We start from the raw sequence: 13,751 nt of genomic DNA on the forward strand, positions 1-13,751 counted from the left end.
GATACACCAGGGCCTTCAGCCACTGCAAACAAAGTCTAGACACATGTGCTCCCTTGTGCATTTGGCTTTATGTGGGTACCTGGGAATCAAACCCTGGTCCGTGGGGTTTTCAAGCAAGCATGTTAGCCGCTGAGCCATCTCTCCAGTCCTGCCTCCTGTTTTTAGCAGCTAAAATACTCCAGGAGGCTTTACCTAGCTCCTACCTTCTCACAAGCAGGAGCTCTCTGTAATGTCTCCTCTTTCTTTCTCTTACTGTAATAAAGTTTCTCTAAATCTTGAAAAAAAAGGGAAAAAGTGTTTCAGGAGCACAGGAATGTGGCTCTTTACACAGTGTCTATGCTCCTGCTTTGGCAGAAACCATGTGCTCCAAACCCTAAGCCATCTGGTACTTGCCCTTGAAGGGACAGCTTGCTGACCCCTAATAGTCTCATATATGGTTCACATAGGTGGGAGGGGAGGGAGGCCACAAGATTTGTTGACAGGATGACAAAAGTTCAAGAACAGAGGTATGAAGTGTGAGAGAGCCCCAGGGTCTTCGGGCATGGGAAGGGGGGTGCTTCTCCGAAGAGCCAGCAGGTACTTCAGGTCATAGGGGGAAGCTGGCAGCCACCTGGCACTGACTGTTTCTAGTGTGTGTCCTGGTGTGGAATGAGTAAGGAGAGAGGACAGTGGTCTTCCCGTCACTCAAGGGCATTGATTCTTATGGGCTCTGGGGAGGCGAGTGGCTTACCTTGACAACACGCTTTTGGCCCAGCAGGTTCTTGCCATCTGGTCCCATTGGGTCAAGGATAACACAGTAGTTTCGGGGGCCCAAGGTGGTGATGGGTACCACTCCAAGCACCTCCTCGTGGACATCTGGGACATGGGCTGCCGTGTCCTGCACTGTCACCAGCCATTCTTCCCCTGTGCGGCGGGCCACTCCTTGAAAGTCCTGAAAGTTCTGCTTAGCCCGGAGGTGCAGAGCTGTCTGTACAAGGAGACACTAGGTGTTTGGGGGGAGTCTCTCTCCAGCTTCCTCCTACCAGTTGCTTGGGTAATCTATGAATGTCATTGGCTACTAAATACTCTCAGTTCTAGGTGACAGTGGCTACCAACCCTGGAGGACCTTTCAAACCTTTCAAAAGCCTCAGGATTCTGGTGATTAGACCTCTGAATTGTCTCTAGTGATTCTAGAAATGTTGCTTCTCTTTTACTCTCATGTTGTCTGCCATCAATCCCTGCCACTCTGAACATTGCCTAGATCAGGGGCCCCAATCCACACCGCTGAGCACAAACCTTTTCTGTAAGGATCACAGCATCCACCAAGTCCAGCACCTCCTCAAACACTGCTGGGAGATAAGCACCCACCGAGCGGACCAGCCATTCCTCGCCTGGGCCATGAGCAAGAAGCAAGAGTCACAGGTCAACCAGCCTCCTTCAAATGCCTCTTTGCACAGCTCAGAGAGGACCATAGGGACTTGGAAGCAAAGAAATGCCGCTGCTAGTCTGGTGTGGTGGTGAACGCCTTTGATCCCAGCACTTGGGAGGCAAAAGTAGGAGGATTGCTGCAAATTTGAGGCCACCCTGAGTCTACATAGTAAATTCTAGGTTAGCCTGGGTTAGTGTAAGACCCTACCTCAAAAAAAAATTATAGGGAGGGCTGGAGAGATGGCTTAGTAGTTAAGGCATTTGCCTGTGAAGTCAAAGGCACTAGGTTTGATTCCCCAGGACCCATGTAAGCCAGATGCACAAGGTGGCACATGCATCTGGAGTTTGTGTAGGGTGGCTGAAGGCCCTAGTGCACCCATTCTCTCTCTCTTTTTCTCTCTATCTGCCTCTTTCTCTCTCTCTCTTAAATAAATAAAATAAAATGAAAATTAAAAAAAATTCTAGGGAATTCCCAACATGCTATTTTCTAAAGACCAGCTGTTTTCCTTCCCTTACCATAGATGGCAGGAGAGTCTCTGTTAAGAGTTATGGATGTCATTTCATTTACTGGACTTGCAAGAATGCCCAGAAATAGTCATAGGCTTGCCCTATCTAACTATAAAAGTTAAGCAAGTGACCTGACTTTCATGCCTCAGTCTTGCCATATGGGAAATGGCAATGTAGAACCTCACTTGAACATTTCACTTTGTTGATTAAAAAAGCAGGAATGGAGCTGCTGGACAGATGGCTTAGAGGTTGAGCACTTGCCTGTGAAGCCTAAGGACCCCGGTTCAAGGCTCAAATCTCCAAGACCCACATAAACCAGATGCACTGGGTCGCGCATGCATCTGAAGTTCATTTGCAGTGGCTAGAGGTCCTGGCCTCACCTATTCTCTCTCTCTCTGTGTCTGTTTCAAATAAAATAAGATAATAAAATAAAATAGAATAAGATAAAATAGAATAACCAGGAATGGGAGCTGGGTGTGGTGGTATACACCTTTAATCCCAGCACTCAGGAGGCAGAGGTAGGAGGATCACCAAGAGTTCGAGGCCACCCTGAGACTACATAGTGAATTCCAGGTCAGCCTGGGCTAGAAGGATCACTGTGAGTTAGAGGCCAACGTGAGACTATACAGTGAATTCGAGGTCAGTCTGGGCTACAGCAAGACCCTACCTTGAAGAAAATAAAAGAACCAGGCCACAGAATTGGCCGCAGCTCATGGTGAATAGTGGGGAGGACAAGGCCATGCCATCACGACATGATTGCAGGATCGGAGTAGGCAAAAGCAAGCATGGAAGCGGGTGTGCAAGGGGCAGCAGACAGACCTCAACACCAGAGCAAGCAGGGTATGGTGGTACACACTTGAAATCCCAGTACTTGAGAGGCTGGGGCAGGAAGACTGCAACAAGTTTGAGGCAGTCTGTGCTATATAATACATTCCCTGCCAGAGAGAAAGATAGAATTTTGCCCTACTTCCCCTGGAGATGAGGCCCTTTTTCTGCCCACCCACTACCAGTACCTTGGTGGGCCCACCTGTCACCCTCTCCTTGCCATCCCGGTCCCAGCACTCTTTGCGGGCCCTTAACCGCAGAGCCTGGTTCTGTCTGATGACCGTGGCTTGAATGATCTCCACGACCTGCACTTCCTTCTGCGGGATGTATGTGCCTAGGGAGAGAGAAGCCAATGCCGATGCCAGTGTCAGGACGGTGGTGGGAAGGCAGGAAGTTCTGGCCTTGACGGAGCCCGAGGAACGGAGATGCACTCACCAGGTCCCTCAAAGAGCCATTCGTCTCCTGCCACCACCTTATCTCCATTTTTATTCTCAAAGTCCAGCAAGGCCTTCAGATGTAGGGCAGTGTTGGGCAGAACTGCCTGCAATGGGGTGACATCCTATAGGAAGGAAGTTTTTCTGAGGTGTTTGGTTTGAGCCTCTGGAGATTAGAGCCAACAGCATCAATCTGTTTATTTTATTTTTTAAATATTTAATTTATTTACTTATTTGAGACAGTGAGAAAGAAGGAGACAGAGAGAGAGAGAGACAGAGAGACAGAGAGAGAGAGAATGGATATGCCAGGTCCTCTAGCCCTGCAAATGAACTCCAGATGCATGTGCCACCCTATGCATCTGGCTTATGGATTCTGGGGAAATTGAACTGGGGTTCTTTGGCTTTGTAGGCAAGTGCCTTAACCACTAAGCCATCTCTGCAGTCCACATTTTTTTCTTTTAAATATTTATTTATTTGAAAGAAAGAGAGAGAGAGTGTGTGTGTGAGAGAGAGAGAGAGAAAGAGAGTATGGGTACACCAGGCCCTCCTGCTGGTACAAATAACTTCAGATGCAAGTGCCACTTTGTGCATCCGGCTTTACATGGTTACTGGGGAATCAAACTGGGCCATAAAGCTTTGCAAGCAAGTACCTTTAATAGCTGAGCCCATCTCTCCAGCCCTTTTCTTTCTTCTTCCCTTTTCTTTCTTTCTCTGTTTCTCTTTCTTTCATCTTTCTTATGTGTGTGCAATGTTGTGGATCAAATCCAGTGCATTATGCATGCTCAAAAAGTATTCTACCACTGAGCCACATATCCAGCCCTACAGAAACCATCTGTGTATGTCTCCAGATAAACCCTGGTGGAATGGACAAGGTAGTGATGGCCCCAAGGCCATCTGATCTGGAACTAAGAGATGGAGAAGTTGCCACTGCTGATGAGCCAAGAATGCAAGAATACTGCAGAAAGTGCCAGGACTTCCTTGCTTACACCTGACTACCTGCCAGGAGGATGGCTAGGAAGAGGTGTGGTGGGAGAAGCACCTCTGAAGCTGAACAAGTGACTATTTCAGGGCTGCTCTGCACTGAAAGCATATGAAAGTAGGAACATAGGGGTTGGGCATTGTGGCACATACTTGTAATCACAGCACTTGGACGGTGGAGGCAAGAGGATCAGGAGTTCAAGGTCATCTTCAGTTACATATCAAGGCCAGCCTGGGCTACATAAGAACCTGTCTCAAATGAGGGGGGTGGGGCTGGATACATGGCTTAGTAGTTAAGGTACTTGCCTGCAAAGGCTAAGGACCCAGGTTCAATTCCCCATGTAAAGCTAGATGCATAAGGAGGCACATGCATCTGGAGTCTGTTTACAGTAGCTAAAGGCCCTGGCACACCCATCCTTTCTCTCTTTCAAATAATATTTTTAAACAATATTTAATAGCCAGGTGTGGTGGTGCACGCTTTTAATCCCAGCACTGGGGAGGCAGAGATAGGAGGATCACCATGAGTTCAAGGCCACCCTGAGACTACATAGTGAATTCCAGGTCAGCCTGGGCCAGAGTGAGACCCTACCTTGAAAAATAACAACAACAAAATTAACAAAGGGCTGGAGAATTCAGCAGTTAAGGTGCTCACCTGCACAGCCTAATGACCCAGGCTGAATTCTGCAGTACCCACGTAAAACCAGATGCACAGAGTGGCTTGTGTATCTGGAGTTCACTTGCAGCAGCTGGAAGCCCTGGCACACCCATTCTCTCTTATCTGCTTGCAAATAAATAAATAACTAAAAATACTTTACATATTTTAAAGAGAGGGCTGGAAAGATGACTCAGCAGTTAAGGAGACTTCCTATAAAGCCTAATGACCAGGGTTCAATTCTCCAGTACCCATGTAAAGCTGGATGCACAAAGTGGCACATGTGTCTGGAGTTTGTTTGCAATTGCTAGAGGCCCTGGTATGCCCATTCTCTCCCTCTGTCTCTCTCTCTTTCTGTGCTTACAAATAAATAAGTAAAATATTTAGGGGCTGGAGAAATTGCTCAGTGGTTAAGGTACTTTTCTGCAAAGCCTAACGACCTAGGGTCACTTCCCCAGTAACCACATAAAGCCAGATACACGAAGTGGCACATGCATCTGGAGATCATTTGCAGCTGCTGGAGGCTCTGGTGTACCCATACTCTGTCTCTCTTCTATCTCTCTCTGCTTGCAAATAAATAAATATATTTTTAAAAAGAAAGTGGGCTGGAGAGATGGCTTAGTGGTTAAGGTGGTTGCCTGCAAAGCCAAAGGGCCCAGGTTAGATTCCCCAGGACCTACGTAAGTCAGATGCACAAGGTGCACATGAGTCAGGAATTTGTTTGCAGTGACTGAGGGCCCTGGCATACCTGTTTGCTCCCTCTCTCTCTCTCTCAAACAAATAAATAAAAAATATATTTTTTAAAATGTATAAAGTGGGCTGAAGAGATTGTTTAGCAGTTAAGGCACATGCCTGCAAAGCCAGAAGACCCAGGTTCAATTCCCCAGGACCCATGTAAGCCAGATGCACAAAGTGGTGCATGTGTCTGGTATTTGTTTGCAGCAGCTGGAAGCCCTGACGTGTCCAGCCGCTCCTTCTCTCTCTCTCTCTGCCTCTTTCTGTCTCAAATACATAAATACAAATTTAAAAAAGAAAAAGTTAATCTTTTAAAAATGTGTAAAATAAACAAAAAGAAGACAAAAAAATAAATGTATAAAATGCCACCTGGGTACAGACAAACATGATGGTTGCCCACTTGCTTGGGCCCAGGGCTTGAGGGCAATCTGGACGAGAACCCCACCGCGATGGCTTCCTGCATGACAGTGGCACTTGGATCTGGATCTTGTCTTGTCCACCATTGCTCTGTCTCTGCCCACCAGTGTGTGGCACTATTTGGGTGAACAAAGTGCTTGTCCTTAGCACAACTCACGCAGCAGGGACTGGCTGGGAGCTTGTGGCAGGCTCCCAGTCTGTTTGGGGCTTGTTTGGAGAACAGTATGGCTGGGAAGGTGCATGGAGGGCAAGGAGTCAATTCTGCCCCTGGTGAGACTCAGCAAATCCCCCCGCCCCCAGTACTCCCTGCAGGCGTTGTTTATGTTCTCCAGGGAAGAGCAGAGCCCAGCACAAGATGGCAGGACAGACAGGGCGGCACGCAGCGGAAACAAGCCAGGTACCTTTTCCAGGACCTCCCCTGGGTACAGGGGGAAGGGGTCTTGGGCCAGTCGGATCTCCTGGTCAGCATGACGAAGCCGAACTTGCCCTGTGACGTCAAATAAGACTGAGTTTTGGGCGTCCCGTGACACAGGGTTGGCCACTATACAGTAATGGCGTGGGGGGATGGTCACCATGCGCAAGGGTGCAAATAGGATCCTGTTGGAGAGTAAGAAGGGATGTGAGGAACAAGGGGACCAACTCCAACGGAGGCTGTAAATGCAAGAGGAACCTTCCAACATCCGCTTAGGAACACGGAGAGGAGGAGGAGCTTACCAGCCAGTCCAAGAGACCCCCCCCACACACACACACACACCACTCCAACAGCTCCACACCAACCTCTCATTGTCCTGTCGGATGTAGGTCTTTGGCCCAACTTCCACACGGGACACATTGCTGTTCTGGTCCAGCACATGGATGTAGTAGTATGGGGGGATGCGGATGATGGACTCTTCCGTTGCCATGGTGAACCCTCAATCCCAGGCTAACTTGATTGCAGCAACAGAGAATGACGGACAAATGGAGAGGGGAAAAAGATGAACACAGGGTGTTTGGGACAAGGCAGAGCCTGAGGAAGGAAGTGCCTTCTCTTCTCTACCAGCTCTTGTACCCACTTTTTCATATACATATGTATATAAATGCCCGGCTTGGTGGCGCACACCCTTAATCCCAGCACTCAGGAGGCAGAGGTAGGAGGATCACTGAGTTTGAGGCCATCCTGAGGCTACATAGTGAATTCCAGGTCAGCCTGAGCTAGAGTGAGAACTTACCTTGAAAAACCAAAAATAAATACATAAAATAATAATAATGATAAATAATTTTTTAAGCAGGGTCTGGCTACATAGCCCAAGCTGGCTTCAAAACTAATGCTGCCTCCTTAGCCTCTTGAGATTACAGTCATGTACCACTCCACCTGCTTATCCCTTTCTGCTTCCCACCCAAGAGAACATGGTCCACCCTTACCTGACCTCCACCAACAAGTACTTGCTGCAGTTAGCCACAGAAACTCAGAAGTGCTTCTGCCTCTCCTCTGCACGCCTCTCCTCCTTTCCCTTCCCATGCGCCTTTGAGCAAAGTTCTTAATGTTTTTTTGTTTTTTGTTTTGTCGTGTGTGTATGTGTGTTTTATAGGTAGGGTCTTGCTCTAGTGCAGGCTGACCTGGAATTCATTATGTAGTCTCAGGATTGCCTCAAACTTACAGCAATCCTCTGACCTCTGCCTCCTGAGTGCTGGGAATCAAAGGTGTGTGCCACTTCGACCCACATCTATCTATCTACCTATCTACCTCTCTACCTATCTACCTCTCTACCTCTCTACCTACCTCTCTACCTACCTACCTATCTACCTACCTATCTATCTACCTACCTATCCATCCATCCATCCATCCATCCATCCATCCATCCATCCACCTACCTATCTATCATTTATTTATTTGCAAGCACACACACACAGAGAGTGAGAGAGAGAGAATGGGTGTTCCAGGGCCACTGCAAACAAATTCCAGATACATGCACCACTTTGTACATCTGGCTTTATGTGGGCACTGGGGAAGCAGACTGGGTCATTAAGTTTTGCAGGCAAGTGCTTTACTGCTGAGCCCTTTCTCGAGCCCAAGGTTCTTGGCTCTGAAGGCTCTCAGGTAACTGTGCTAAGAGGAGAGAACAGATCTGTCTGGAAGACAACTATGTGCCCTGTCCTGCACACACTGGGGAGCAGTGACTCTGGGAACTCAGATTGTCCAGAGTCAGGCAACCTTTACTCCAGTGATCAAGATCATGAAGGTCTGGCTGTATTCAAATGTTAGGCCACAGCCCAAGAACATAAGAACATTTGCATGATGTTTGCCTATATCCTGCTCTTGTGTTTTAAACAATCCTGGTATGAATGGTTCTGTTGGCCCACCACCACAGAAGGGACCCCAGACTAAAGTGATGATCCCAGAGAGTGAGCAAACTTAGTAACCCAGGAAATTGTTCTACTTTCACATACCCTCCACCCACCACCCCAGTTCTCTCCCTTTCTCTCTCTGGTCTGAGGACACCCTCAGCTCCCAGCTGTCGTGGCTGAGGTAGGGGTGGAGAAGAAGGGGAGGGGGTACATTTTTTAATGTATTCATCTCCACCTTATCTGCCTCTCAATGCTGCGCAGTTTCATTCAGGGCTTGGCATCTATGATAATGTCCCACACCCTAGCAAATGGCCATCCTTATACCCAGCACTCCCTGGACTTTGGACATGTCAGACAAAGCAATCAAGTTTGCTAGGCAACTAGGGGCCTCAATCCTTCTTTCTTTCCTTTCCTGTCCTTTCCTTCTCTTTCTCTTTCTTTCCACCTGGGGGTTGAACCCAGGGCCTGGAACATGCTAGGCAAGCACTTTACCACTGACCTCTATTGCCAGCCATCAGACAGTTCTGGAGCTGCTGCAAAGGCATGGCTCATCTATGCCACCTGCCACCAGCTCTGTACTTGGCTGAGAAATGGAAATGAGATGCAAAGTGGGAATCTTCACGCCATAAAGAGGCAAAAGCCATAAAATTACTGAATTAAGACTAGAAGAGTCCCAAAGGGTTTTCTTTGATCCATGCAATCTGCAATATTTTGGGGTTTTGTCTAGAAATTATGGGTTTTCACAGACTCACTCACTATTCCTGCTTCTAAAGATTCAGGAGATGGAAGCACAACATTGGGCCCACAGTTCTTGGTGGCAAACTTGTCCAGATCAAGGAACAGCTGCCCCTTTTAGACGCAAGGCTTTCTGCTTACCACAGCCCCACCTCTTGCCTAACCCTAAGCCATTGCTTGAACAGCAGCTATTTACTCTTACCTATTTACTGTTTTGTTTCACATGGACTCAATAGTGACTACAGCATACAAGGCAGGGTCTCACTCTAGCACAAGCTGACCTGGAATTCACTATGTATTCTCAGGCTGGCCTGCCTAACCGACTGTTGGGATTAAAGGCATGTGCTACCACACATGGAGAGAATATAAGTTTTTAAAAATATTTTTATTTATTTGAATGAGAGAGAAACAGGCATAGACAGAGAGGGGGAGAGAGAGGGGGGGTTGGAGAGAGAGAGAGAGAATGGGCCCACCAGGGCCTCTAGCCACTGCAAACAAACTCCAGATACATAAGCCCCCTTGTGCATCTGGCTTATGTAGGTCCTGGGGAATTGAACCTAGGTCATTTGGCTTTGCAGGCAAGAACCTTAACCACTAAGCTATTTTTCCATCCCAAGAGAATATAATTATTAAAATATTTATCTTAAATGTTTTTAATTAAAAATTTATATTTTAATTTGACAAGCTGGTTGTGGTGGTGTATACCTTTAATCCCAGCACTGAAGGAGGCACAGGTAGGAGGATCACCTTGAGTTCAAGGCCAACCTGGGACTATAGAATATCAGTTAAGCCTGGCCTAGAGTGATACCCTACCTCAAAACAATAAAAAACAAAAAAATTCAAATCTATTTCAAAAGAATATCACAATTTTTAAATTATTTTTTTTATTAACGACTTCCATGATTGTAAACAATATCCCATGGTAATGCCCCCCCCCTGCTTTCCCTTTTGAAACTCCACTTTCCATCATATCCCCTCCCTCTCTCAATCAGTCTCTCTTTATTTTGATGTCATGATCTTTTCCTCCTATTATGATGGTCTTGTGTAGGTAGTGTCAGGCACTGTGAGGTCATGGATATCCAGGTCCTTTTCTGTCTGGAGGATCACATTGTAAGGAATCCTATTCTTCTTTTGGCTCTTACATTCTTTCCGCCACCTCTTCTGCAATGGTCCCTGAGCCTTGGAAGGTGTGACTATCACAGTTATTAACAAGAATACAGGGGCTGGAGAGATGGCTAAGTGGTTATGGCACTTGCCTTCAAAGCCTAAGGACCCAGGTTTAATTCCTTGGTACCCATGTAAAGCCAGATGCACAAGGTGGTACATGTATCTGGAGTCTGTTCGCAGTGGTTAGAGGCCCTGGCATGCCCATTCTCTCTCTGTCTGTCTCTTTCTGCTTGTAAATAAATAAATTGATAAAAATAGTTGTTTTTTTTTTTTTTAAGAAAGAATACAATTAGAGCTAGGCATGGTGGCACATGCCTTTAATCCCAGCATGCAAGAGGTAGAGGTAGGAAGATTGCTGTGAGTTGGAGGTCTCCCTGAGACTACATAGTAAGTTCCAGGTCAACCTGGAGTAGAACGCAACACTACCTCGAGCAAACAAAAAAGAAATTGAGGAAGACACAAGAATATAGGAATATCACCCATTCTCATGGATTAGAATTGATATTGTGAAAATGGTCATCCTACCAAAAGCAATATAGAGATTGAATGCAATTCTAATAAAAATTCCAGCACCATTCTTCTTAGAAATAGGAAAACAATTTCTCAAAATTCATGTGGAAACACAAAAGGCCTTGGATAGCTGAAAATGTCCTCAGCAAAAAAGGGCTGGAGAGAAGGTTCAGTGGTTAAGGTGCTTAGCTGTACGCTGAAGGACCTAAGTTTGTTTTCCCAGTACCCACACAAAGCCAGATGCACTTAAATAGACCTATAATAAGTATGGAGATCCAAGCAGTTATCAAACAGCTCCCATGCATCTTGAGTTTATTTGCAGTGACAGGAAGCCCTGATGTGCCCATACTCAATCTGTGTCTGCTTCTTTCTCTCTTTTTCTTAAGTAAATAAATTTAAAAAAAGAATACTCCTGATAGTATCACCATACCTGATTTCAAGCTATACTATAAAGCCACAGTAATAAAAACAGCATGGTACTGGCACAAAACCAGACACAGATACGGGAACAGAAAAGAAGATCCAGATATAAGTTCTAGTAACTACAGCCACCTGATCTTTGACAAAGAGGCCAAAACTGCACACTGGAGAAAAAAAAACAGCATCTTCAACAAACAGTGCTTGAGGAACTGGATAACCACATAGAGAAGCATAAATCCAGATCCTCTACTCTCACCCCACACAAAAGTCAACTTTTCATGGATCAAGAACCTCAATATAAGACCTGAAACTCTAAAACAACTAGGAGAAAAAGTAAGGAGACCACTCAAAGATAAAGACACAGGGAAAGGCTTTCTGAGTAAGACTCCCAGTAGCCCAGAGAATCCAACAAACACTTGACCATGGGGACATCATGAAACTGAAAATCGCTTCTGGTTAAGATGGCAGCGTAGGTACCATGCCAAAGCAGTCTAGGGGGGGGAAAAGACCAAAAAAACTCAGCAAAATACACTTTTACTAAAAAGTGAGGTGTATAGGAAATTGAAATGGCAGCGGAGAAGTAGAAGAGATCCAGAGCATCCAGAGCCCGCACAGGCCAGCAAAAGTGGTCCCAGCAGGTCCGCTGACCATGGCGGCACACCAGAAAGTTGCCAGGCTCGGCTTGAGCCACAGGAAAAGCCAGGTGAGGGGAGCTTCCACTCACACCAGAGCTTTCCGCAAACTCTAGAAACATGAAGGGAGAGCAGCAGTGAACAACGGAGGAGCAGGTCACAAGGTAGAAAAACATGTGCAACAGCAAGAGAACTAGAGCAGCATCGTCTCCCTCCCCTCCCCCACTGCCTGTGCCTAGCTCCAGCGAACAGAGCAGTGGTCCCGGGACCGGCCACACCAACTTGAGCCGACAGCGGGACCCAAGCAGGAGCAGAGTCCGGCAGCAACATCCGTGGCTCCAGCACCGGCAACAGCGGTCCCAGCAGCAGCAGCAGCAGCAGCTCAGGCAGCAGCAGCTTCAGTGGCAGCAGCAGCTTCAGTGGCAGCAGCAGCTTCAGAGGCAGCAGCAGCTTCAGAGGCAGCAGCGGTGGTTCCAGCAGCGGCAGCTACAGCAGCAGCAGTGGCAGATCCAGCAGTGGCAGCTTTAGCAGCAGCAGCGACAGACCCAGCAGCAGCAGCTTCAGCAGCAGCAGTAGCAGTTCCAGCAGCAGGGGTGCCATTCTGCAGGGCCACAGTTGCCAGGCTCAGTTTGCCCCGCAGGAAAATCCAGTGCCCAGCTCCAGAAATCAGAACAGTGGCCCAGCGACCCAGCCAGCAACTTGACTGAGACCAAAATCATCCAAAAAGGTAACTTGGATTGCACCAGGGAAGGGTCTGACTTGGTCACAAGCTGACTTGGATCCCTCAACAGACCAGAAATCTTAACCTCTTTGTTGATAGAGGATCTGGTTGTTATAATACCTACTGTTACATACATACTCGGTACTGTTGTTTTTTTTTAAGATTTGATTTTTATTTGTTAGAGACAGAGAGAAGATGAGAGAGAGAACCCGCACACCAGAACCTCTAGCCACTGCAAACGAACTCCAGACACATGGGCCACCATATGTATCTGGCTTACATGGGACCTGGAGGATCGAACCTGGGTCCTTAGGCTTTGCAGACATTCAGTGCTGTTTTTGATTGAATGTGTACAGTGTTTAGTTAAACTTTAGAATCTACCTGTATTTTATTCCACTCAGCCTACTTGAATACTCCCATAGCAGGGAAACTCAACCCCTAGGAACACCTTTGTAGATACTCTGAGAGTCTTAAGAGCCACACCTAACATCTTAAGCTCCTATCCTGAAGATATATAACATCAGATCAATTGATACAGCTAAGAATACTCAGCTAGCTAGAAAATCCAAGCATTAACTTAATCCAAGATGCAAAAATACATACATTATGAAACTAAAAATCTACTGTACAGCCAAGCAAACCATCCACAAAGTCAATAGACAGCCTACAGGATGGGAGAAAGTGCTTGCCAACCATACATCTGACAGAGGCTCAATATCTAGAATATGCAAAGAACTCAAAAAACTAAGCAAGGCCGGGCATGGAGATACATGCCTTTAATCCCAGCACTTCGGAGGCAGAGGTAGGAGGATCACTGTGAGTTCGAGGCTACCCTGAGGCTACATAGTGAATTCCAGGTCAGCCTGGGGGAGAGTGAGACCCTACCTCAAAAAAAAAAAAAAAAAAAAAAAAACCAATCAGGGGCCTGGAGAGATGTTCAGTGGTTAAGGCACCTGCCTGCAGAGCCTAATGACCCTTGTTCACTTCCCAAATGCCCACATATTGCCAGATGCACAAAGTGGCATATGTATCTGGAGTTCAGTTTGAAAAACTGAAAGGAATGGATGATTTCCTTGATTTACATGACCAACAAAATTAAATCAAGAAGAGATTAACCACTTAAGTAGACTATAACAAGTATGGAGATCCAAGCAGTTATCAAACATCTCCCAACTAAAAAAAAGTCCAGGCCCAGATAGATTCACTGGTGAATTAAAAAAATTATTTATTTGTTTATTTGAAAGACAGAGAGAGAAACAGGGAGATAGGGAAAGAGAATGAGTGCA

The 13,751-nt window shown here is 46.6% G+C and overlaps 1 protein-coding gene across 1 annotated transcript in view; it reads right to left on the reverse strand.

Annotated features, from left to right (window-relative positions):
* Nucleotides 1-13,751, reverse strand: part of LOC101599435 (major vault protein) — a 35,728-nt gene that overhangs the window by 10,377 nt on the left and 11,600 nt on the right. Inside the window, exons 2-7 of the mRNA XM_004670189.2 lie at nt 6,733-6,881; nt 6,357-6,552; nt 3,175-3,298; nt 2,942-3,073; nt 1,276-1,370; nt 731-967 (exon numbers count right to left, since the gene is read on the reverse strand). Coding sequence (XP_004670246.1) covers nt 731-967; nt 1,276-1,370; nt 2,942-3,073; nt 3,175-3,298; nt 6,357-6,552; nt 6,733-6,857 — 909 coding nt within the window. The 5' untranslated portion in view covers nt 6,858-6,881. The remainder of the gene's footprint in view (nt 1-730; nt 968-1,275; nt 1,371-2,941; nt 3,074-3,174; nt 3,299-6,356; nt 6,553-6,732; nt 6,882-13,751) is intronic.

This window comes from Jaculus jaculus, chromosome 12, assembly GCF_020740685.1.
Source record: "Jaculus jaculus isolate mJacJac1 chromosome 12, mJacJac1.mat.Y.cur, whole genome shotgun sequence".
Taxonomy (NCBI): domain Eukaryota; kingdom Metazoa; phylum Chordata; class Mammalia; order Rodentia; family Dipodidae; genus Jaculus; species Jaculus jaculus.